This window comes from Thalia democratica, chromosome 2, assembly GCF_965202585.1.
Source record: "Thalia democratica chromosome 2, ktThaDemo2.hap1.1, whole genome shotgun sequence".
NCBI lineage: Eukaryota > Metazoa > Chordata > Thaliacea > Salpida > Salpidae > Thalia > Thalia democratica.
The window spans coordinates 55,498,456-55,524,587 of record NC_139166.1 but is presented as its reverse complement, the minus strand read 5'-3'; the positions used below and the strand labels follow the sequence as shown (position 1 = coordinate 55,524,587).

The 26,132-nt window shown below is 27.6% G+C and overlaps 7 protein-coding genes and 1 pseudogene across 7 annotated transcripts in view; 4 read left to right on the top strand and 4 right to left on the bottom strand.

The window, feature by feature from the left end:
- Nucleotides 1–8,989, bottom strand: part of LOC145829798 (uncharacterized) — a 43,110-nt gene extending 34,121 nt beyond the window's left edge. The window contains exon 1 of the mRNA XM_082937665.1: nucleotides 8,697–8,989. Within this exon, the coding sequence (XP_082793791.1) occupies nucleotides 8,697–8,989 (293 nt within the window). The remainder of the gene's footprint in view (nucleotides 1–8,696) is intronic.
- Nucleotides 3,990–4,346, top strand: LOC145849873 (histone H2B 7-like). The gene has a single exon (XM_082954966.1). It carries the CDS (start codon nucleotides 3,990–3,992, stop codon nucleotides 4,344–4,346), a length of 357 nt encoding a protein of 118 aa, XP_082811092.1.
- Nucleotides 4,779–5,153, top strand: LOC145849712 (histone H2A-like). Its single transcript, XM_082954742.1, has one exon. The coding sequence runs from the start codon at nucleotides 4,779–4,781 to the stop codon at nucleotides 5,151–5,153; it is 375 nt and encodes a 124-aa protein (XP_082810868.1).
- LOC145829803 (histone H3-like) lies at nucleotides 5,695–6,840 on the top strand. Its single transcript, XM_082937668.1, has 2 exons — nucleotides 5,695–5,993; nucleotides 6,420–6,840. The coding sequence occupies exons 1-2, from the start codon at nucleotides 5,695–5,697 to the stop codon at nucleotides 6,838–6,840; spliced, it is 720 nt and encodes a 239-aa protein (XP_082793794.1).
- LOC145829669 (histone H3-like) lies at nucleotides 7,844–8,254 on the bottom strand. Its single transcript, XM_082937523.1, has one exon. The coding sequence runs from the start codon at nucleotides 8,252–8,254 to the stop codon at nucleotides 7,844–7,846; it is 411 nt and encodes a 136-aa protein (XP_082793649.1).
- Nucleotides 8,990–9,530: 541 nt separating the features above from the next.
- LOC145849646 (histone H2A-like) lies at nucleotides 9,531–9,905 on the bottom strand. Its single transcript, XM_082954647.1, has one exon. The coding sequence runs from the start codon at nucleotides 9,903–9,905 to the stop codon at nucleotides 9,531–9,533; it is 375 nt and encodes a 124-aa protein (XP_082810773.1).
- A 431-nt stretch (nucleotides 9,906–10,336) lies between these two features.
- Nucleotides 10,337–10,693, bottom strand: LOC145849591 (histone H2B 7-like). Its single transcript, XM_082954557.1, has one exon. The coding sequence runs from the start codon at nucleotides 10,691–10,693 to the stop codon at nucleotides 10,337–10,339; it is 357 nt and encodes a 118-aa protein (XP_082810683.1).
- Nucleotides 10,694–15,285: 4,592 nt separating this feature from the next.
- Nucleotides 15,286–15,694, top strand: LOC145830241 (histone H3-like; annotated as a pseudogene).
- The last annotated feature ends 10,438 nt before the right edge of the window (nucleotides 15,695–26,132 follow it).

Genomic DNA, 26,132 nt, shown 5'->3' with positions numbered 1-26,132 from the left:
TGATTGAACAAAGCAAAACTTTGTTTTGTTAGTTAATTTTTTATTCATACTTAAATATACAAAGTATAAATAAAGAGTCCTGGACAAGACATTAAAAGGTATCCATGGTGTGCGACTCGATAACCGAAAGGTTCTTTGTGCTTAAGCTCCTAGCACCGAATATTTTGAGCGTCTTTTTTCATCGTTCAATAAACTATACTGTTTAAGCATAGTATGCAAAACAAACTTTTCCTTTTTACAACTGTTTCAGCGTTTTACACGTTTAAACAAAGAAATAATTAAAGATAAAAAAACATAGTCGTAGAAGCCATCGGAAATAGGCTGTGCTGTTTATACAACCTCTCAAATGATTCTAAAGTCAATTTTTTATACACAGTTTTGATTTTGTTTGAAACAAAAAAAAATAAAGAATACTATTTTTTCAATTAAACACCGAATTAAGAAGTACCTTTAAGAACCTTTCTTCAAGTCGTCTTAAGTTCTGCATAAAATGTTTTTGATTTTTTTGCCACATGTAAAACAGTTTTCAACTAAAACCTCTAGTGTCTCCAATACAGTTACATTGTTCTCAGAAATCGAAATTTGCAAACGTGAAAGCCGCGTTGGCAAACTGCCGCTCGCAGGTCAGATGCGAAACGAAACATTCCGCGAAGTGTTTCAAAGAAAAATAATGTTGATTTTATAAAATATTATTGTCAAGTTGTTTATTACGTTTTGAGTTCATGTGAGTTTTCACCAATTTTTTCGTTTAAAATATTTTATCGAATTAAAACTTTCACAAAAAAAATAATGAACCACACTACCATCAACAACAGTATCCGAGACAATCCACAACAGGTTTCGTCCTGGTTAGGACTCACCAGGCAGGCATAGTCGCGAGAAACCGCTGCTGAGATCTAAACCAAGCTCTTTAAGTGCATATGCACTGAAGCGACCGTTTGTGGGCCGTCCGAAAAATATAGCACTTACATAAGAAACTATATTTTATTGTCTAAAATTTAAAACTTAAATTTCTAGTTTGTAACATTGCATTTACTTTAAGAAACTAGCGATTTATTCATGTTTTTAAAATAAATTCGAATAAATGACAATATAACTATGAAGTATAAAAAATAAGTTAAAACCACTTAAAAAAAAATTTCTAAACTTATTTACGAGTATAACATATTTTGGATTTAAACTTCTCAACGTAAAGAAAACTCATAATAAAAGCTTTCTATTGATTTAGCCGTTTTGTTGACATTCTAAGTTTTAAAATATTTAACAAAAAAAACTTTTGCACCTACAAATACATTACTGGTCGCTTATAACGTTTTTAAATATTTTTTACTGAACTAAAAAAACTTTCTGCTTCAAAACACTTTTCAGCAAAAATTCTATGAGATTAATTTAAGACTAAGTCTAACGAAAAAGACTTGTACAACTAAGTTTTTAAAAACAGACACACTTTTTTTTAAAGTCCTTTTGCTTTATTTTTATAGTAATTTTAGTACTAAGAGATGCTTTAATACAGTCAGCATACATTATTCTGAATTTTTTAAGCTTAATTATTCCACTCTGTGCCGCCGTTGAGCTTTATTCGACTGATTCTGTTACAGAATATACTTAATGTGTATTTTATATAAAGCAACACTTATTGATTCTGTGCAAACACGTAAAGTGCAATAGGCTCAACTATCAGCTGAACACCCAACTTACAAAGTGATGATCATCGCAGCTGTCACTGCTTTTAAGTCTGGCATGGGCGCTTCATCGCAAGCATTGTGCAAGTACATCAAAGCCAACTACAACGTCAAAGAAGGCTTTAAGGTCCACTACAAAATGGCTTTGAAGAGACTTGTTGATGACGCTACCGTTAAAACTAAGAAATTTACCGCTAAGAAGCAAGCCAAAAAGGTAGCGAAAAAACCAGCTGCTAAAAAGGCTGCACCCAAACAGAGGTAGCAAAGAAGGCCTCTAGAAAATCCACCAGTTAAGAAATTTGCACCAAAGTAGTAATAAGATAATTGCTGAACAACTAAGTTGTTAAGTTCAATATAATTTACTTTATTCTAAGTTTTAGTATTTTATAGCTCATAAGTTTATAGTACTTTTGATTAATGAAACTATTTTTTTTCTAAAAAAAATATCTTAAACACTTCTATACGAGTCAATTAATAATAACTAGTCACAAGTGTTATCTAGCTTAAACTAATTTGTTATTCCTTGTTTAGTAATTTTACTTAAAAAAAAAAAAACTTTATGAAGTTCAATAAAAATTACTCAATATAAAATCTGCATAGTTTTACAACTAAGCTATTTATTGTTAAACCTTGTTTTTTAGTTCGAAAAAAAAAAACAATATAATAAAGTCTGTGATTATTTAACGATGCGTTTAGTACTAACAAACTACTAAATTTTAAAAGCGTATTTATTTGTATAATTAAATCTTGGTTTTAGTTAAACGGCAAAGTTATTGACATTAAACGAAACTTTGTTAAAAACATGTAAGTAAAATTATTCATACTCAAAATATAATATTTTGTTAAATTTAAAAACGTTTTTCAAACTGCCAAAGCTTTCTACACGAGTAAAATGAATAATGCTTAGAAGCTATAATAATTTTTTAAAGATTGTTATAGCACTTATTAGTGTTTTAAAACAACAGAAAGTTTGTCACTTTTGTGATAAAAACAGTATTACTTTATCCTAAACAATTAAATACAACTTCGAAACTTGAGTAATTTAATAACTAAATTTTAGAAAACTTTAAATTGTGTTTTGTCTTTGCTTGCTTAATAAAGCTTACAAAATTTGTACCCCAAAATTTATAATATTTTTTTAAATAACAAATTGAACAAAGGATTTTTAGTATTGTTTAAAATTAACAATTCCTTAGAGTTATATTTTGTTAATTTCACTCGATAAGCTTCGGGTTTGAATTAGTTTCAATGTAACGTGGTGATAGTAAGTTATAGTATCAAAGCAAGGAAAGAAAAAAAGTGTTTAAATGAAAATTTGATTAAATAATGCCTATAACTTTACATGAAACTATACCTTTTTTAAGTTAATTAAAATAAAAATATTGTAACTTTTAAAAATACTTGTAGGTAAAATTTAGAACTTTTAGTTTTATCTTAAAAATTAGAAGTTTAAGTGTAATTAGAGAAAAAACTCAAAAATATATATTAACAAACTGTTTTCTTAAAGTTTATAATTTGAAACTATTGATACAATTTTCACATCATACACGTCGCAGTGTAAAATACACATTTTTATTCAAGCAAAACAAAAAAAAAAGGTTTATTTACTTCAAACACTTGACGCGTTGTTTTCAAATTAAGTTTTAAACAAATCTGCTAAATCAACTGCATTCTTACCCTTTGTTTCTAGAAAAATTAATGCTAAAGAATAAAAATAAAATTAATGTTTTATATATGTTTAACGGTAAACGAAATAAAAATTTTACGTAACTATTAATAACAAATTGGTAGCATTTCAAACTAAGTAGTAAAAAAGGAAACAAAAACTTTTAAAGCTGTTTCTTATAAATTTAAACGTAGTTAGGCTGTTCTTAATAACTCTGTATAACTAGTTTTATGTTATTAAAGTCTTAACTTTTTAATTATACTTAGTTTAGTATTATTATCTATCAGTTAATAACTCACTACTTATTGATTCTTTTTTAGTTATCGATATAAAAACAGTTAAATGTGTTAATGATGATTTAAAAAGCTGTTATTTTGTTCTTTGCTCAATAGACAAATTAATACTTTCTTTTTATCAAAAGGTATATTTCAGCAAGTTTTTTTCAACGTGATTTTCAGTTTTGAAATATTTTGAACATAATATAAAAACGAGATCTGACGCAGTTAAAAAAACTACAGAAGGAAAAAAGAAAATGAGAGAGCTCAAAAATACACTGGAGGGCGTTAAATTTATACATTAGACGAGGTTCGTAACGCTGTTATGAATAATAAACCTTTATTCTCTACAAATATTCAATCGGTATGGCAGCATCTAAAGGTAGTAAGAAAGCAGTAAAGAACGTCCCAGCTGACGGCAAGAAGAAGCGCAGGGCTCGTCGCAAGGAAAGCTTCAGCATCTACGTGTACAAAGTGCTCAAGCAAGTACACCCCGATACTGGAATTTCCAGCAAGGCCATGAGCATCATGAACTCTTTCGTCAACGACATCTTCGAGCGCATTGCCGCTGAAGCTTCACGTTTGGCTCACTACAACAAGCGTTCAACCATCAGCAGTCGCGAAATTCAAACTGCTGTTCGTCTGTTGTTGCCCGGTGAGTTGGCTAAACACGCCGTCTCTGAAGGTACCAAAGCAGTCACCAAGTACACCAGCTCAAAATAAATGGTTTAATTCAAACCAGGCTCTTTTAAGAGCCACCCAAAAGTATTGAACAACTGAAATCTAGTGTTTTAAACAGTTTAATAAATATTTAGCTATATAATGCTTTTATATAAATAATAATTGTTATGTAATGCTTTTATGTAAAATTACCTAGACTAAGAAGATCATTTTTTTTTTGAAAATTAACTTTTTAGTTTATATTTATATTCTTTCTTATTTACATTTTGGTAAAATATGCATTGTTTTATTTATTTTAAAGCCCGTATGCAAAAGTAAAATCTAACAAAGAACTTTCAGAATTAATAATGTCAAAAACTTCCCAAATCACAGATTGACCATTAGTGGGCGCTAAAACATTAACATTAGCCGAGGTTCGTAACGACTAGTTTATATAGCTAATTTTTTTAAAACTTTACTACACATCAGTTCATCATGTCAGGACGCGGAAAGGGAGCAAAGTCAAAATCCAAACCAAAGAGCCGTTCATCACGCGCTGGACTTCAGTTTCCAGTCGGTCGTATTCACCGTCTGCTGAGAAACGGTAACTACAGCCAACGCGTTGGTGCCGGAGCACCAGTCTACTTGGCTGCAGTATTGGAATACTTGAGCGCTGAAGTTCTCGAGTTGGCTGGAAATGCTGCTCGTGACAACAAGAAGTCTCGTATCATTCCCCGTCACCTTCAACTTGCCATCCGCAACGACGAAGAGTTGAACAAACTGTTGGGAGGAGTTACCATCGCTCAAGGAGGTGTGTTGCCTAACATCCAATCTGTTCTATTGCCAAAGAAGACCGCAAAGAAAGCATAAGTTTTTTAAAACAACAGGTCCTTTTAAGGGCCACCCTAAAATATTACAACTAATTAGTTACTCAATGCGAAAAAAAAAATGCGAAAAAAAGTAAATTTACTCAGTTTAGATCTTTTAATGATTAGTAAATAAGGAACAATATTTAGAGCTTCATAAAAAGTTTTTTTAAGCATATATTTTTTTTCAAAGTTAAATATTTAAAAATTATAAGCAATTTCATAGGAGCTTATACAAAAAGGCATCTATCAAGTTTAAAAGATAAAACACATAATCGAAAATCCTTTATAAAACCGTATAAAAAGTAATATGGCTTTACGTCGAGAAGTATTTATTAATGTAAAATAAAAGCTAAAGAAGTTTTTAGCAAGATTGTGCAAATTTGTAGCAAAAATTTAAACGCATGGAATACTTATGTAAACTCTTAAATTAAGTTGTGTAAATTGAACACTAGGTGGCACATTTATGTTTCTTCGCGGTTCGTAACGCTCTTAAGTGAGTATAAATTCCGTCGTTTGAGCTGTAATACCATTCACTCATCAACATGTCTGGTCGTGGTAAAGGAGGAAAAGGTCTAGGAAAAGGAGGCGCCAAACGCCATCGCAAAGTTCTTCGTGACAACATCCAGGGTATCACCAAGCCCGCCATTCGCCGGTTGGCTCGTCGAGGCGGTGTCAAGCGTATTTCAGGCTTGATCTACGAAGAAACTCGTGGTGTGCTGAAAGTGTTCTTGGAAAATGTTGTCCGTGATGCAGTCACTTACACCGAGCATGCCAAGCGTAAGACAGTCACCGCTTTGGATGTTGTATACGCATTGAAGCGTCAAGGACGTACTCTGTACGGATTCGGAGGTTAATAAAATTAAACACCTCGGCTCTTTTAAGAGCCACCTATTCAACTTAATAAGTAACACAATTAATGAAATACAGAGCGAAACATGAATTGAAAAAAAAATCTTTACATTATGTTGTAAAAATACATAAATGATTTTTTTAACATGCTTTTAATTTGAATTATTGTGTGGAAACAACTTAACGATATATACGTATGTTTAAGGTGTTATTTGATTTATAAATTAACAAAACAATATTAAAACAACCTATCAAACATTTTTAAGCTTTAAAAATTTTTCAAATTTAAAATTTTTGTCTGAATAAACTGTTTCAAGTGTCACAATGCGCTTTGCTGCCTCTAGTGTCTTCATTCACTTAGTTTAAGTTCGTAACTGTGAAATTTTGTATAAATTAACTAATTTTCACATTGCTTCACTTATTTCAACATTGCCCGCACAAAACAAACTGCTCGCAAATCAACTGGAGGAAAAGCACCTCGCAAGCAGCTTGCCACCAAGGCTGCACGCAAAAGTGCGCCAGCAACTGGAGGTGTTAAGAAGCCTCATCGTTACCGCCCAGGTACCGTTGCTCTTCGTGAGATCCGTCGTTACCAGAAATCGACTGAACTTTTGATCCGCAAACTGCCATTTCAACGTCTTGTGCGTGAAATCGCTCAAGATTTCAAGACTGACTTGCGTTTCCAAAGCAGTGCAGTCATGGCACTTCAAGAAGCTGCTGAAGCTTACTTGGTCGGACTTTTCGAAGACACCAACTTGTGTGCCATCCACTCAAAGAGGGTAACCATCATGCCTAAAGACATCCAACTTGCCCGTCGCATCCGTGGTGAACGTGCTTAAATTGTTCGTTTGTGAACAGGCTCTTTTAAGAGCCACCTATAGCATTCAATGAGCAAGCCGTAATATAATGCATAATTTAGTATATCAACTTACGCGTCAAACATTTTGCTAAATGTATACCGATTATTACCTGGGAATTTTAAGCAAAAAAAAATCATAATATAACGTAAATAAATTTTTCAAGTTACCAAAATGAATATTTATTTAGCAAGTAAGAAATTAATATGGTTCTCACTTCCCTATAAAATTGTAAAATTCTGAAAAATACCTAGAAATTAAGTTTTTTTTTTACACAATCATTGAAATTTGAAAGCCAAAACAGTGACACCGCGTGGTGAAAAACACATATAAAAATTAATTACTCCCAAATAAAAACAGCATGCTAGCAAATGCTTAGTTTAGTTTATTTCAACCTTTACTTATATTATCCTCCTAATGTTTCGTACAGCTTAGCTAATAAATCTCTTTAGTTTGAAAAAAAAAATTTTAAATATAAAAACTACTATTGACGTCATATCGACTGTTTAAGACGAAATGATTTTAATAAAAATGAGCTGTTGCTCAAAAACATTTAAGTTTTCTTTATTTACATGTTTATTTTTGAATGCTAGTACTTGCTTGCTTGCTGTTTATATTTGGTAGTATTTAATTTTTACATATGTTTTTCACCACGCGGTGTCACTGTTTTGGCTTTCAAATTCCAATGATTGTGTAAAAAAAAAACTTAATTTCTAGGTATTTTTCAGAATTTTACAATTTTATAGGGAAGTGAGAACCATATTAATTTCTTACTTGCTAAATAAATATTCATTTCGGTAACTTGAAAAATTTGTTTACGTTATATTATGATTTTTTTTTGCTTAAAATTCCCAGGTAATAATCGGTATACATTTAGCAAAATGTTTGACGCGTAAGTTGATATACTAAATTATGCATTATATTACGGCTTGCTCATTGAATGCTATAGGTGGCTCTTAAAAGAGCCTGTTCACAAACGAACAAATTAAGCACGTTCACCACGGATGCGACGGGCAAGTTGGATGTCTTTGGGCATGATGGTTACCCTCTTTGAGTGGATGGCACACAAGTTAGTGTCTTCGAAAAGTCCGACCAAGTAAGCTTCAGCAGCTTCTTGAAGTGCCAGGACTGCACTGCTTTGGAAACGCAAGTCAGTCTTGAAATCTTGAGCGATTTCACGCACAAGACGTTGAAATGGCAGTTTGCGGATCAAAAGTTCAGTCGATTTCTGGTAGCGACGGATCTCACGAAGAGCAACGGTACCTGGGCGGTAACGATGTGGCTTCTTGACACCTCCAGTTGCTGGCGCACTTTTGCGTGCAGCCTTGGTGGCAAGCTGCTTGCGAGGTGCTTTTCCTCCAGTAGATTTGCGGGCGGTTTGTTTTGTGCGGGCCATGTTGAAATAAGTGAAGCAATGTGAAAATTATTTAATTTATACAAAATTTCACAGTTACGAACTTAAACGAAGTGAATGTAGACACTAGAGGCAGCAAAGCGCATTGTGACACTTGAAACAGTTTATTCGGACAAAAATTTTAAATTTGAAAAATTTTTAAAGCTTAAAAATGTTTGATAGGTTGTTTTAATATTGTTTTGTTAATTTATAAATCAAATAACACCTTAAACATACGTATATATCGTTAAGTTGTTTCCACACAATAATTCAAATTAAAAGCATGTTAAAAAAATCATTTATGTATTTTTACAACATAATGTAAAGATTTTTTTTTCAATTCATGTTTCGCTCTGTATTTCATTAATTGTGTTACTTATTAAGTTGAATAGGTGGCTCTTAAAAGAGCCGAGGTGTTTGATTTTATTAACCTCCGAATCCGTACAGAGTACGTCCTTGACGCTTCAATGCGTATACAACATCCAAAGCGGTGACTGTCTTACGCTTGGCATGCTCGGTGTAAGTGACAGCATCACGGACAACATTTTCCAAGAACACTTTCAGCACACCACGAGTTTCTTCGTAGATCAAGCCTGAAATACGCTTGACACCGCCTCGACGAGCCAACCGGCGAATGGCGGGCTTGGTGATACCCTGGATGTTGTCACGAAGAACTTTGCGATGGCGTTTGGCGCCTCCTTTTCCTAGACCTTTTCCTCCTTTACCACGACCAGACATGTTGATGAGTGAATGGTATTACAGCTCAAACGACGGTATTTATACTCACTTAAGAGCGTTACGAACCGCGAAGAAACATAAATGTGCCACCTAGTGTTCAATTTACACAACTTAATTTAAGAGTTTACATAAGTATTCCATGCGTTTAAATTTTTGCTACAAATTTGCACAATCTTGCTAAAAACTTCTTTAGCTTTTATTTTACATTAATAAATACTTCTCGACGTAAAGCCATATTACTTTTTATACGGTTTTATAAAGGATTTTCGATTATGTGTTTTATCTTTTAAACTTGATAGATGCCTTTTTGTATAAGCTCCTATGAAATTGCTTATAATTTTTAAATATTTAACTTTGAAAAAAAATATATGCTTAAAAAAACTTTTTATGAAGCTCTAAATATTGTTCCTTATTTACTAATCATTAAAAGATCTAAACTGAGTAAATTTACTTTTTTTCGCATTTTTTTTTTCGCATTGAGTAACTAATTAGTTGTAATATTTTAGGGTGGCCCTTAAAAGGACCTGTTGTTTTAAAAAACTTATGCTTTCTTTGCGGTCTTCTTTGGCAAGAGAACAGATTGGATGTTAGGCAACACACCTCCTTGAGCGATGGTAACTCCTCCCAACAGTTTGTTCAACTCTTCGTCGTTGCGGATGGCAAGTTGAAGGTGACGGGGAATGATACGAGACTTCTTGTTGTCACGAGCAGCATTTCCAGCCAACTCGAGAACTTCAGCGCTCAAGTATTCCAATACTGCAGCCAAGTAGACTGGTGCTCCGGCACCAACGCGTTGGCTGTAGTTACCGTTTCTCAGCAGACGGTGAATACGACCGACTGGAAACTGAAGTCCAGCGCGTGATGATCGGCTCTTTGGTTTGGATTTTGACTTTGCTCCCTTTCCGCGTCCTGACATGATGAAATGATGTGTAGTAAAAGTTTTAAAAAATTAGCTATATCAACTAGTCGTTACGAACCTCGGCTAATGTTAATGTTTTAGCGCCCACTAATGGTCAATCTGTGATTTGGGAAGTTTTTGACATTATTAATTCTGAAAGTTCTTTGTTAGATTTTACTTTTGCATACGGGCTTTAAAATAAATAAAACAATGCATATTTTACCAAAATGTAAATAAGAAAGAATATAAATATAAACTAAAAAGTTAATTTTCAAAAAAAAATGATCTTCTTAGTCTAGGTAATTTTACATAAAAGCATTACATAACAATTATTATTTATATAAAAGCATTATATAGCTAAATATTTATTAAACTGTTTAAAACACTAGATTTAAGTTGTTCAATACTTTTGGGTGGCTCTTAAAAGAGCCTGGTTTGAATTAAACCATTTATTTTGAGCTGGTGTACTTGGTGACTGCTTTGGTACCTTCAGAGACGGCGTGTTTAGCCAACTCACCGGGCAACAACAGACGAACAGCAGTTTGAATTTCGCGACTGCTGATGGTTGAACGCTTGTTGTAGTGAGCCAAACGTGAAGCTTCAGCGGCAATGCGCTCGAAGATGTCGTTGACGAAAGAGTTCATGATGCTCATGGCCTTGCTGGAAATTCCAGTATCGGGGTGTACTTGCTTGAGCACTTTGTACACGTAGATGCTGAAGCTTTCCTTGCGACGAGCCCTGCGCTTCTTCTTGCCGTCAGCTGGGACGTTCTTTACTGCTTTCTTACTACCTTTAGATGCTGCCATACCGATTGAATATTTGTAGAGAATAAAGGTTTATTATTCATAACAGCGTTACGAACCTCGTCTAATGTATTAATTTAACGCCCTCCAGTGTATTTTTGAGCTCTCTCATTTTCTTTTTTCCTTCTGTAGTTTTTTTAACTGCGTCAGATCTCGTTTTTATATTATGTTCAAAATATTTCAAAACTGAAAATCACATTGAAAAAAACTTGCTGAGTTATACCTTTTTATAAAAAAAAAAGAGTATTATTTGTCTATTGAGCAAAGTACAAAATAATAGCTTTTTACATCACCATTTCAACTTTTAACCGTTTTTAAATTGATAACTAAAATAAATCAATAAGTAGTGAGTTAATAACTGATATATATATTACAAAACTATGTATAATTAAAAAGTTAAAATTTAAAATAAACATAAAACTAGTTTTACAGAGTTAATAAGAACAGCTAAACTAAGTTTAAATTAATAAGAAACAGCTTTAAAAGTTTTCGTTTCCTTTTTTACTACCTAGATTAAGATTCTACCAATTTGTTATTAATAGTTGCGTAAATTTTTTATTTTGTTTACCGTTGAACATATATAAAAAATTTATTATATTTTTATTCTTTAGCATTAATTTATCAATAAACAAAGGGTAAGAATGCAGTTGATTTAGCAGATTTGTTTATAACTTAATTTAAAAACAACGCGTCAAATGTTTGAAGTAAATAAACTTTTTTTGTTTTGCTTGAACAAAAGTGTGTATTTAACACTGCGACGTGTATGATGTGAAATTTTGTATATATAGTTTTTAAATTATAAACTTTAACAAAACTGTTTGTTAATATATATTTTTGAGTTTTTCCTCTAATTACACTTAAACTTCTAATTTTTAAGATAAAACTTAAAATTCTAAATTTTACCTACAAGTATTTTTAAAAATTACGATAATTTTTATTTTATATACTTAAAAACGGTACAGTTTCATGTAAAGTTACAGGCATTTTTTAATCAAATTTTTATTTAAACACTTTTTTTTCTTTACTTGCTTTGATAATCTAACTTACTATCACCACGTTACATTGAAACTAATTCAAACCCGAAGTTTATTGAGTGAAATTAACAAAATATAATTCTAAGGAATTGTTAATTTCGAACAATACTAAAAATCATTCGTTCAATTTGTTATTTAAAAAAATATTATAAATTTTATTTTTAAAATTTTTTAAGCTTTATTAAGATAGATTTATGCAAATTTTATATTTTATTCGCGACCGGTTTCGGTTGCAAGAGATTGCGACCTTTTCAAGCAAAAATAAAATATGAAACTGCATGTAACAATGTTAGTTAATTATACTGTTGTTTAAAAACTTATTCATGCGTGAAGAATACAAACATATTCGAAAATTCAAGCATATCAGAGTATATTTAGGTAAAATTGGTACTAGTAATAAATCTATCTATATAAGCTCTTTACATCCCAGTAAATTGAGCATTCTTTTTTAGTTAAGGCAAATACCTATATAAGCTTTATTAAGTAAGCAAAGACAAAACAAAATTTAAATTTCTTTAAAATTTAGTTAGTAAACTACTAAAGTTTTTAAATTGTATTTTAATTATTTAGGATAAAGTAATACTGTTTTTATCACAACAGTGACAAAACTTCTATTGTTTTAAAACACTATCAAGAACTAAAACTTACTTTAGCTTCTAAGCATTATACGTATTACTTTTAAAGTTTGAAACTTCGTATTGCTGTTGATACATGCAGTAAAGTTTATAATTTGATTTCTATAATCGCGGCAAGCTTTCAAATGAGATAAACTCTTTTTTCTTCTGTTTTCGCATGAAATTTATTATTGCAATAAAACGACCCACTAACTAAAGTACGAATTATTCTTTTTCAGTTTAACTGTTATAAATTTTAATAAAAGTTTACTGATTTTTTTAAATTTATTTTTAGATACTGATCAGATTTTTTAGTTATATTTTACATATAATTTGCATTAAATAGTAATTTTTGAGATATATTTTAAAAAGTCTAAAATAGTAATGGTAAAACACTTCATTATATTTAAAGTCTTCATTACGTTTTTATTATTCAAATACATTTTTATTAAAACAAGACAAAATAAATTTATTTGTAGATTTTTTACTGTTTTTTTACTTAAACACGTTGTTTATAAAACATAAACGATTTTATCAAACTTTATAAAATATCAAAACATATATATATATATATATATATATACATACATACATTAATAACAACCTAGCTTTTGAGTTAGGTTTTTCTTAATTTTTTTTTCATTATCTTTCTTTTATCGTATTGAATGATTTTAAATTGTTATTAAGTATATTTTATTCAGAAACGACGTTTATAAATATTTGTAAACTAGCTAAAAACGAACTATAAAAAAAAAATTATCTGGTCATTTTAAGAAACTAATTTTCTTCCATAGAAACAGTTTAGTTGCAAAACAGTATTAAAAAATAAGTCGTGTTATAAAAATTATTTATGCTTAAAAATAATAATACTTTAGTAGTCTTAAGCTTGCATTTTAACTAATATATACAGTAATAAAAAAAAGTCTCATATATTTATTATAAGAACACTTAGAATTTTCTTCATAGAACTCTAATAAAAATTTAGGTTGATTTAAGTTTGTTTTACTTATTAAAATACTTATATATTTTTATACATAAATTTTAAAACTTATAATATAATTATATCCTTATTTTACGATGCTTACTTAGAAAAAATAGTACTAACTCTTCTAGCTTTTATGTACTTACTCAATCAGTATCTTTAGTTTTTAAGTAGGGTAAAGTTATTAGATTATTCTTTTAGCTTTAATGTAACTCTGTATGTTACGTATTCAAAATGTTGTTTGTAATGTTTAATAATAAAGTTTTATCATCATGCTTTTAAAATTTTACTGTTTAAAAACAAATATTTATTCTCTAAATGAATCTTCAATCAAGTTTATAATTTGTTGACGTAATGTGTGTTTAATGATACTTCATGATAACTCAAAATTTTGACACGGAGTATTTTCAGTTTTTTTATTTGAGTAAAAGTTATACTACACTTATTTGAAAAAATATTATTCTTTAAGTTTTCTAATCTAAAAAAAACTTGATTTTCTACAAAACTTTTTTAAACTCAAAAAAGGTAACTAAACTTAAACATTTCAAGTTTAACATCAATAAAATCTTCTTTTTTTTTTAAAGCTCTATTTTTCTTAACTTTGAATATTTTCTTTTTAATTTTAAAAACATTTAACGTGCTTATTACAGTTTTATTCAACAAGTTCAGTTTTAAATACATTCCAAACTTCAATAACACATTTTCGTTTTAGTTGACATGTAGACATTCAAAAACTGTAAGATTTTGATTAAACGATAAAAGAATGCATAAAATTTGCAAAGATCTTACAACATTTATGTGACACAACAACGTTTAAAATAACACAAGTAGTTATTGCTTAGTAGAAGAAGTAAGTACCAATAGTAGTTTTCAAAAATAATTTTCAATATTTTTTATGAAAACTATCAACAACTATTTTAAGACTGTGTATATATAAAACGTTCAAAACTATTTCTTTAACGAAAAAAAAACACAATAAATCTAAGTATATTTGTTAAAACTAAAGTTGTGGAACTTTATAAACTAATTTGAGTATTTGACTAAGTGCATAATAAAGTTTACTACTAACAAATTTAATTTAAATCCAATTCGTACCAAGTGTTTTTTGTTGATTTTAAAGCTTGGAAAATAAGTAATCAGAAGAACTGATTTTTCAAATTAGTTTTTGTTTAGTTAACTTTGTTGTAACATAATAAAAAACAACATCAAGTTGTTTAAAATGTATTAGATATAACATAACTTGTTTTCAACACTTACTAAAGAAAATTTCTTTATTAAAATTTACAGAAATACTACTGTATCAAGAGTATTAGTTTTTAAAATAAACTTTTTGGTTAATTTGATTTAAAAAAATATCTAAATAACAATTAAGTTAAATAAAAACTATTACTTTACTAAATGGAAAAAAATCTTTTTTGTCACAGTTGTTTACAAATATACTTGAGTTTTTTAAAGTTAGTTAGTTAGTTTTTGTTTTTGTTTTAACTGCATAACCTATTTCTAAATATTTTGTAAACAAAAAAATATTTGATAGACAGTTTTATTAAGTAGATGTACACGTATTATTAAATTATTATTCTCTTTAGAACCTTACTTGATTTATTTTAATTTGAGTATTCTGACTAAATATTTTTACAAAAGTTTAGCGAAAACTTGTTATCTTATTTAACTCATGTTTGTGTAAGATATAGAGCCGACCGTTTTTTTCATTAAAAAATGTATCTGTTTTAAATATACTCGAAAATTATATTGAAAATTTTATTTAGAAAAATACAAAAAGTTTTTAAATCATATATGTTTGAAAACTTACTCATACTTTTCTCAGCCTCTGTTAAAAACTTTTCAACTAAAGTTGTGAATTTTAAGTCAAAAAAGTCGAAAATTGGTCACACTTCATCTACGTCCGTAACGCATTTTCATTATATAAATATAACAGTTTTTAGAAAATAGACAGTAAAATATACAATGGCCCGCACAAAAGAACAAACCACCCGCAAATCAACAGAAAGAAAATCTGCTAGCAAGCAAATTGCTGTCAAGGCTGCACGCAAAAGTCACTAGCAACTAAAAGTGTCATGAAGCCTCGTCGTTACCGCCCAGGTGAAGTGGCTCTCCGTGAGATTCGTCGTTACCAGAAAGCGACTGAGCCTTTAATCCCTAAACTGCCATTCTAACTTCTTGTGCGTGAAATCGCTCAAGATTTCAAGACTGACTTGCGTTTCCAGAGAGAAGCTATGTTAGCTTTGCAAGAAGCTTCCGAAGCTCATTTGGTCTTTTCGAGGATGCCTATTCGTGTGCAACCCATGCCAACAGAGAGACCATCAAACCAGTGGATTTCCATAAAGCCCGCCGCTTTCGTGGTGGACGTGCTTAAAAATCACAAACTTCTGAAGTTGCAACATCCGGCCTCTTTAAGGGCCAACACCCAAATAACTCCAAATATTGAACTAATTTGACTTAAAAAGCAATAAGTTTTAGCAAAAGATTTAAAGCACACGACTTCTAACACGCAGGCCCTTTTTAGGACCACCTTTTAAAACGAATTTTTGTAATTTAAATTAAAACCTTTAAAACCAAACTAAAATTTATTGAACAATTCGGTAGAAAAAAAATATTTTCCACTTTAATAAATTTTCAACATTTTACTAACTATTTTTAGATACATTTTATAATAAAATGACTTAATTTTATTTTTATTCAAGTTTATTGAATGAAAAAAAATACACTCAGACAGTTTTTTGTCTTTGGGCCTGGTGCTCGAAAAACCTTTAGATTATCGAGTCACACACCAAGGATACCAGTAAACATCTTGTTCAGGACGAAAAGTGTAAGCGTAGGATAAAATATTATATATAATAAAAAATACAAAATAGTACAACAAACAAAGTAGTTTTTATTTTTAACAGTTGTAAAACACTAAACAAGTTATTAAACAAACGTAGCCGGAGTCATACCAGCGGTATCTAATAACTTACAATAGCCAAACGATTTATAAATAGACTTTTGAAGGTTTTAATGCAGGGGGGTTGCAAACTGCAAGCTTATTGTATTTACATTTTGTTTTCATAAAGGTAATTAAACTCTCCGTGAAAAAAAAAGATAACTTATATACAAATTATAGTTTTAAAAAATGTTTAAACATTAAATAAGTTAGCTGATAAACAAGTAACCAGGCTGAGACAAATTATTTTGTTTAAAGTTTATATGAAAAAAGTTTAGAAACAAAAAGTTCTAAACTATAATCGAATTATTATTATATACTTTCTAAAAAAACGTTTCTTGTTTTTTCCAAAACTCACTAAAAAAATAATAGTTTAGGGATGTTTGTAATTGACGGCCTGGTCCTAATTTTCATCATTAGCAATAATTTGCTATTTTGAAAAATTTAATTTAGAAATATAGCTTTTTTGAACTTTGTGTGGTAACCATAATATAGTTTTAGAACTCAGCAAAACATATAAAACATTAGTAATGGATAAACCTTGTATAAAATATTAGAAAGAATACTGTTGTCACTCATTAGTGGTGAATTATAATAAATATATTTAGAATTATAGATAAAAAACAATTAAAAACATGTAAAGTTCTAAAATTAGAGTTAAATACATAAAGTCTATTCTGTAAACTTTATTACATACCCTTTTTAGAGTTTTAGTTATTATAAAACACATTTAAAGTAGCATCACAAAACCTTCAATATTTTAAAATTATTAAAGACATTATTTACAGTTTTTTATACTAATAACGGACCGAAAAATCTTGTACTTTTAATAAAACTGAGAAAATCAGAAAATCAGTATTTTTTTGAAAAAACATATGGTATGCCTGATATTAAAGGTTGTAATTTTTATTTGTTAACAAAATAAAAATATTAGTTTAGTTTCAGTATTTAAAATTTGTTTTTAAACAGTTATAATCAGTTTAATAATTTTACTTTTAATATGCATCAAGACGTATAAAACAAGTGTTTTACATTGATTTTATAACTATTAAATATGGATTTTTAAAATATAAAATTAAAACATATCAATAAAAAAGTTGTAAAAGCTTCAGAAAGTTTTTAAGTTAAATCTTTGCTACTTTTCTTATCAGCTACTACTAAGTAAAAACCTCTTATAGCTCAATTTCCTCAAGAAATGATAAAAATAAAAAAAATTATGTGACTTTACCTATTCTTTAAAATTTAAAATCGTGTTATTTTCTTATATGAAAAAAATCTACTATATTTTATGACTACATGCTACAAACCAGAGATGCCATAATTTAAGTACTATAAGCTCGTCATGCTTGAAGAAAGCAAGAGTTGCTAGAGTAAATTAAGTAAGGAGAAAGTAGTCAAATAGAGTTTAAATAAAATATTAGAATAGAAGTTCTATCTACATGTAAATTACTGATTTTAGGAAACAAAAAAAAAGTTTATAAAACAGTTTTGACGTGTTAAGCAGTGATTTAATAAATAGAAAACTAAAATTATTTAATTATTTTTATTACATGACATATTTAACTTAAAAATAAAGTAAAGTATAAAAAAATCATTGCAAATATAGTGATTAATTTTAATTATTTTAGTAAAGATTTGTAAAACATGTAAACAATTTTTTTGAACACAACACAAATAGACACGTAGGATTTTCTACCTAAAGGAAACAGTTTTATTAGGTTTTATAGCATAATTTTAATAAAATATTAAATTAAGCTCAAAAGTCAAAGCAAATTAATTCAAATTTATTGCTTATCTTAATTAAAAACTAAAACTTTAAGATGCAGATGAAATCATTTAGAATTATTCTAATTAAGTGAAATTTAACATGAAACATTTTGTATGTAAAAAATGGTAATAATTAGAAAAAAATATTTTAAGCTTAAAGAATTTTCTTTCAAATATTACAAATAGTCTAAAAACAATGTTATAAAAAGAAAGAAGCTTAGTAAACATAGAGATAAGAAATGTTATAGATGTTTGTATTATCAAAAAACAAACAGTTCAACATTTGAAAACTTCAGTTTTTAAGAAAACTTATACAGACTATTATTTAGATAGCCAAAAAAATTACCTAATAAAAGCATTGTTTTAATTTTTGCCTGTTTTGTGCTGTGTTTTTGTTTATCATATAAATGAAAAACATGTACATTACAGCTTTTAAAATTTCATGCTTTTTTTCATACTTTTAACTAAAATTTTAATTATAGAACAAGTTTTTTAAGGTACAAAATTTAAAAGGTTTCATAAAACAAACCAGTTTAAAAAATCAAAAACTGTTAAACTGTAATTTTATTATCAAACTTAATGAAAGTAAGTAATAAATTAAAAAAGTTGTAATTGGTGAAAAAATTTGTAGTGTATAAACTACTGAAGTGAAAAATTATAATACAGCTTAATTATCAAATGAAAAATAAATTAAACATAAAACAGGATAGTTATGAAAAAAACAGTATATATCTAATTCTCTTAGTTTGAAAACAATTGTTTCGTTCTATTAAAAACAATGGCGACGCGTGTCTTTTTGTAGGGGATTGGCATAGTAAAGTAAAAAGTATCCTAGTTTAATACATTAAAATGAAACTCACAATAGTTTTATAAATAAAAAAGCCAATAAAGAAATTAATAATTTTTAGCTTTAAAGCAAAAATTTCTTGAACATACTAAATTGAATACATTTTACTTGAAACATATACAAATAAATACATTGAAAAAAAAATTCATTACTTTATATACAATTTTTAAATAATACGCCCTTTTTTTTAAGTATTTCAATACTCATAAGATTAATAAATTTAACCAAATGAAGCAAATTTGTTATTAGCTACTAAACATTGTTATGATCATACAGCTTGTAAAATTAAAACATTTCATAAATTGATAAAAAAATTGTAGGAATAAACATAACTTAAATTCAAGAACAAAAGAAGTATGATTGTACATAAGTTAAGACTAAAATACTTTTTTACAAACAAACTAAAACAAATACATGTTTCTAAAACCCCAAAAAAAATCAATTTACAATAGAACATTTTTGTTCATATAGTATGTATAACTATTTATTTTAGTAGAAAAAATCAAATTACATGTTATAAACAATTTACTACCATCCACCTTTAGTAAAATAAAAACTAAGCTATTATTTTAAAAGCATTTTTTAACTATGAATTAGTTGGAAATTTGTTTGTTCTACATAATTATGAAAATCAATCAAAGTAAAGCATTTAAAAATCAATGAACTTTTAAATAAAAAAATTTAAGCAGCTATAGTTTGGCAAAATTCAGAGGAAAAATAAAAATCAGTAATAATTTTTTGTAGATATCAAAGTTGACTTAAAATAAAAAGAAACTTTTAAAGCAATTAAAAAAAGCTGCTTTAAACAGTTACTCTATTTTTAAGACACTTAATTTGTTTTCAGAAGTAAAATATACCTTTCAAAATTGAAAAAAGTACAAAAGAAGGAACTTATTAATGAGACTTTCACCCCTTCAACATAAAACAGTTGAAAAGTTAACAACTACAGTAGAATATTTTTATATGTTTGATCTTTTATAAACATAACCATTAAAAAACACCAAAAATCTACTACTTAGTTCAAAAATAACATAAATTTTAATGATCTAATAAAACAAAAATAAAGTTCTTTTAAATACGTTTAAATTTAAAAAACAGTAGTTTATATGTTCACTAAAGTTTTTGATAAAACTACTACTCTTAAGACCAGCTAAAAAAGAACAACATTTTCATAACATTTTAATCACAATAATTTATCTTTAAAATTAATTTTTTTTATGATATAGTTGTTACAAAACTTTTATGTGATAAAATTATAAATATGTACTAAACTATATTAGTATAAAAAACATTTTATAAAATTCTCTTCATTTATAAAAAATTTATAAAATTTTAAAAAGTCTCTTTTTTAAAAACACTAAGAAAAAATTACTATAGTACTTCAAATATAAAAAATTTTATTTTACAATTAAAATTATAATTAAAACTACATTAACTTTAGAAAATATAATAACTTGGATATAACAACTATTTTTTATAAGCAACAAGACATGTATAAAACCATAAAATTTTTGTAACAATCAAACTTTTAGCTTAAGCATTTAAAATATTCTTTTTTAAATAAGATACTGCAAACCTCTTGCTTTACACCTTTGTGTAATGGTAAAATCTAGTGTGGTTCAACTGTTTTTAACTTGAACTTTTCAACAGTTGTGTAAATAAGTTTTTCAGAAAACTTGAATGTGCTTCTTGAAAATTGAAGATGGTGAGTTTCTTTTAGTTAGTAATTTTATATTTTCTCTCCCATAAGAAAATTATTGTGTTCTCCAACTTTAATAATCTATATGTCAAAATTTAGTTTATAGAACAGTTATAAAACAACTTATAGTTTATATAAAAGTCTACAAAGTAAGGTTAAACTTTAGAAGTTTATTTTAATAACTTCTTAATATCAATTTATTCTTCAATTAACCCATACAGTATTCATGGAGTAATACAAAAATTTCTAAAAAATTAAAAAACATAGTTCTATTGATCAGAAAACTATATTTAGTAACATAAAACTAGAGCTAATTAAAAAAGAAAAGTAAATTTTTTTCAGTATTATCAATCTCTACTGTTTTTAAGTGATTTTTTTAAGTAACCATATTGTAATAAAAATTTATATACAAAAACTTAAAAATTTTTGATCAATATTTATTTAATGATTTTACTAAAAAATACAACCATTTAAAGCTATAGTTCAATTCTTTGAAATTTTTAAAACTTTATTTTAGCGTTCTTATTAAAAAAAACTGTAACAAAATTAAGTAAAAATTATTTCATCTCAGGGTTGCCACTCTTTGAGCCAAAAAATCTTCCCTGAGTGACCAAAAATTTCCCTGAGTAACCTTAAATTTCCCTGAGTTTTCCTGAGTATTTTTCAAATCTTAAAAAAAAAATTTTTTCTTCTAACACAAATTATTAATACCTCATTCTCATTTTTCTTCTTTAATAATAAAAGGAAGGTTGTATGTGTATGCTTCTGCATTAAATTTATGAAAAAAACTGTTTTAAAAAACTCAATCTTAAAAGGTTTAAACCAATTAAAAATTAAAAACTAAATTTTTGCACAACTTTGTGTAAACTTGTTAGTTAACTTTCTACATAAAAGAATAAAGTTTAATTTGTTTGACATTTTAATTGACAAAATTTAATTATACTATAATAATAATTTCACATGAAGAACTCACTTAAATGCATACATAATAACTTCATTATGACTTGTATGTCTTTCCTAGCAACTGTTCTGAATGCAGTAAATAAAACTTAAAAGCTTAACATTATTGTAAAAAAACCTGCAAAAAGAAAGTTTAAAGAAATAGCTAAAGAAATATCTCATATCAAAGTACAACTTAATACCTAACAAGTGATACAAAATAATCTAAAATTAAATTTTTTTTAATGTCTTTTAGATGTTCATACACAATCTATTTTAAATAACTGAAAACATAACTTTGATTTTAAAACAATTTCACATTACCTAATAAAAAAATCTTAATACTGTTTTTTTAAGTATGCAATTTCTAAATCAATAGTTTTAATTTTATTTTCAAGTTTATTTGCGTTGTCCTTAGCAGCTATTCCTCTTGCTAATAATTCTTTCATTGCTTCTAAATCAGACTGTTTGTTGGCATCTGCAGTATATTTGTAATAGTCTTCATTCAAACATTTGAGTTGCTTTGTAAGTTTACTTTTTTGTTCTCCTAACTTGCTCAAAGCATCACCTTTATTTGGAACATTTTTAGCAAAGCGCTTTTTTTCAAGATATGCCAAATATTGGGCCCTAGAAGATTTTACAAATTTTAACAATTCAGAACTTAGTTCAACTGTGCTTGGTTCTAGACTGTTTGCATATAGATGATCTTTGATCATTCTTTGGGACTTTATTGTCATCTCTCCCATATTAGTTGATATTACTTCCTTATTTAAGCTAAAGCCTCGTTCAACACTTGCCTTGCCATTGTGAAGCACAATAACAGCCTCAAGGACTCTTGTTAAATCTTTATACTTGCTTGGGATATCGAGTGTGTCAAAACAAAAGGTGTCTAAACTATAACTTTTTTCAAATAATTTTCAAAAAGTATTTGAGTGTTAGAAGAACTTAACAAATCAATGTATTGATTAATGCTGTCATCACCCTCTTTTGCTTTTAGTATCTTCATGCTGACAAGTTGTTGGACTAACCTTGTAAAGTTTCTGACACAACGGTCTTTACCCATTCCAATTAGACATGCCGGATTTAAAACAGCAGCCCTTCTTAAAAAGTTCAAACCAACAGTCAGTCTTTTTAATTTTTTTTATTATAGCAAATATAAAAAGTTTACATTCATTGTAAAATGACTTGAACAAAATGTTAGAAACTTTACCTTGATTTAGCAAATCTTGAATTAAAGTAGAAGCAGCACATCCTAACTCTACATCTTTTTTGTGAAAACTTTTATTTTGAAAATGCTCATTATTTAGTTCAAGTAGCTTTTTTCCATTTGAATGGGCTTCCATGAAAGAAGTAGTAAAAACAATATTCATTATATTCTATACTAACTTCTCAATATCATCATACTAAGAATATTGAAGAACTAGCCGCAAGGCTAAAAAAATTCTAAATAACCACTTAAATAATAAAAATTACTACTTTTGAACAAAATATTGAAACTGGATTAACTAAACCTCATTCTAGATCTAGAAAAAAATTTCCCTGAGATTTTCAAAAACTTCCCTGAAATTTAGAGAAAAAATCAAAACTTCCCTGAGTTTCCCTGAGTTAAAAGAAAAATGCCGAAATTCCCTGAGTTTCCCTGAGATTCCCTGAGTTTCCCTGAGATTTTCTACAGTTTGAAAATTCCCTGAGATTCCCTGAGTTCCCTGAGTGTGTGGCAACCCTGTTATCTTTAAAAAAATAGTTACAACCAGTATTATCTGTACATTTTTGAAGACTAAAAAAAAAAAACTTTTTTATTTGTACAAAATCATCTTTTAAATTATTTTTCAGAAGAAACTTTGCTTAAGATAGCAAAAGTGTTTTGAAGATGTCTTTTATAACATAGCTTTAAAAAACTTTAATATATTTAAAAGACTATTTGTCAAAGCAATTTACTAATTCTGAATACTTTATAAAGTTAGAGCAAAAATGCTTAATTCATTTTATTTATCTTCTTTTGAGGTAATTTAAGTTTTAAGTTCGTAAGTTTTTGACTATCACTTCTAATGTTGAGAGTATTCTGTTAATCTGGTAAAGAAGTTAAAAGAAAATTTTACTTGGTATCTTAAAGTTAATACCTTATAATGATCAATTAACAATAAACTGTTACCTAAATCAAATATATTAATAGCTTTACAATGCTGAAAAGTTTTATTAGTTTATCAAATATCAATTACCCACTTTTTCAATACTGAAAGGTGATTATACTTGTAACTAAATTCAAGAATCAACATCCCATATTTGTATATGTTTGAAAAAAGATTTCGTATCAGGGTTGTAATTTTTTTGAGATATTTGTTCCAGGTTCTCTGAATTTCTTAAATGATTTTTTAAGTACATATTTTTAGGTCTATTTTTGCTTAAAAGCTAAGATTAAGATCAAAAACTGTGCTGAGTTGTATAACAACATTGAAAAGATACTGTAAAGCTATATAAGGTCTGTTTTTAATAAAAAAATATGATGATGACAAAAAATATTTACCAATATGGTAGATTTTTAGAAAATAAACTTTACTATTTAAATATATAAAAATTGTTAAAAAACTCTGTTTTTCCTCGTTTTTCAGGTATTTTTGTTCAAAATTCAAGGTTTTTTGGTGGTTTGTGTTTTAAGTTTCAGTTTTTTTTTAGCCTAAATTGTAAAATTACAGGTTTTTTTTTCCAATCCTGTCATATGTGTAAAAAAATCAATTATTATAAGTTAGTATGAGAAGATTTATTGTGATCTATGAAATTTGTATAATACTTTATATATTATAATTTATTTGAATATTTTTAGGGAGAAAAAAAAATCACAACTGTTTAAAACATGAGTTTTTTTATCGGCTATTGACATGTAAAAAAGATAGCAAACCTAACAAAAATTATTTCTTTTAACTTAGCAAAAAATGTGTTTACTTTTTCCACTTTTACTTCATATACTACATTAATTGTAAAACGATTTCATGTATAAAGTTAAACTGTATTGAGCAAAGTTATTAATAATCTTGGAATTTGCAATAATGATTTCTTATTTTTTCATGATAGTGCATACACCCAGCTGTAAAACTTAAAATTTTACTTCAAAAAATATAGCAATATATTTTTACTCATAAAATACTTCTCAAAAAAATAAAAAGCACATTACAAGTGTTCTGTAAAATAAAAATAACTTTTCCTGAAGCTTTTGAACTCTTGTAAAAACGAGGCAGTGACTATGTTTGATATTTAATGCTCTTAAAAATATAAAGATATAAATCTAAAATGTTTGATATATAATGCTCTTAAAGATATAAATATATAAATCTAAAAATATAAAGATGATTAAATATTACTAACTAGGTAGCGAGTTTGATAATGAAAAGTAGTAGCTTATAAACTTACAAGAAGTATAAAAACATTTGAAAACAAGTTTTACTGTTTTTAAAGAAGGAAAAGTTGAGATACAAAATCAAGGTCTAGAAAGAAGTAAAACTATTAGGTGATTATTTCAGAATAATAAAATTGCAACTTAGAAATCAAAAGTCAAAATTTTTGGTGTTTCAAGGTTTGTCTAAGGCAAGTTTCAGCAAATAAATACCTGCCAAAAAATAGTTAGAGGTCATTAAAGTGTTTAATTCACTTGTATTTTAAAACTTACTTTGATTTTTTAAAACAGTAAAAAGTGGCTTATTTGTGAGTTTAAAAAATATTACTAACTTTTGAAAAAAATGATTACTCAATAACGCCTTAACAATTCAATAAGTAATTTTATAACTAAAACTTTTCAAAAAATACAAATTTTATACACAGATATATAACAAGAATTTTTTTTCTAAAGTTTAGTTTTATAAAAGTTACTGTGAAATAAAACCTAATCCCCCTTGGTTAAAATAATTAAAGATATAAATTATATACTTTGATGTGAATCAAATGCACAAAAGTTTTTGAATTTTTTTCACAATGCCAAAAAGCATGCTTAGAACATTAAAAACTAAAAAAAAGTTAGTAAGAGTACAAGCTGAACAAAAGAGTATGTCAAGCCTTAAAAAAAAATCATAATAATAAAATTTGACATGATATCTAGAGAAAGATGTAGTTTAAGAAAAAGTTAATTAAAGACTTATTGATTTATGAAAACTTACTATTACTTTTTAGGTTTTATATAAGATCTTATGTTATGGCGACAAGACAGGGGGTTCAATATTCTTTTTAAACAAAATTAGCATAAGCTCTTGTATGAAGACTCAAAGGATACATTAAAAAATGTTTTTAAAAAAATTAAACTACTGAACACTTGAGTTGTAATTAAGGATAACTTTGAGATGTAGTTTAGTAATAAGTTTCTGATACAAACTTACAATGAAGACGATACAAGAAGAACTCACAATTATACAAACTTTCAATCAAATTTAATATAGATCACATAAATATAATACAAATTAATCCTCTTCTTATTTCTGAAGAAAATAAATGCAAACTTTTAGGAAATATTCCTTCCATTAAAAAAAAAATAAATAGTAAAAATTACAAAACATTTAAGAGATAAACATTTTACAACCAACAAGTAAAAAATAATCATAAAATTTTTAAAGCGAATTTATTCAAATTTTTATAAA

Coding starts and splice junctions, on each gene's coding strand:
- LOC145849873 (XM_082954966.1), top strand. CDS start 3,990: ATGGCAGCATCTAAAGGTAGTAAGAAAGCAGTAAAGAACGTCCCAGCT.
- LOC145849712 (XM_082954742.1), top strand. CDS start 4,779: ATGTCAGGACGCGGAAAGGGAGCAAAGTCAAAATCCAAACCAAAGAGC.
- LOC145829803 (XM_082937668.1), top strand. CDS start 5,695: ATGTCTGGTCGTGGTAAAGGAGGAAAAGGTCTAGGAAAAGGAGGCGCC. Junction 5,994..6,419: donor CAAGGACGTACTCTGTACGG/ATTCGGAGGTTA, acceptor ACATTGCTTCAC/TTATTTCAACATTGCCCGCA.
- LOC145829669 (XM_082937523.1), bottom strand. CDS start 8,254: ATGGCCCGCACAAAACAAACCGCCCGCAAATCTACTGGAGGAAAAGCA.
- LOC145849646 (XM_082954647.1), bottom strand. CDS start 9,905: ATGTCAGGACGCGGAAAGGGAGCAAAGTCAAAATCCAAACCAAAGAGC.
- LOC145849591 (XM_082954557.1), bottom strand. CDS start 10,693: ATGGCAGCATCTAAAGGTAGTAAGAAAGCAGTAAAGAACGTCCCAGCT.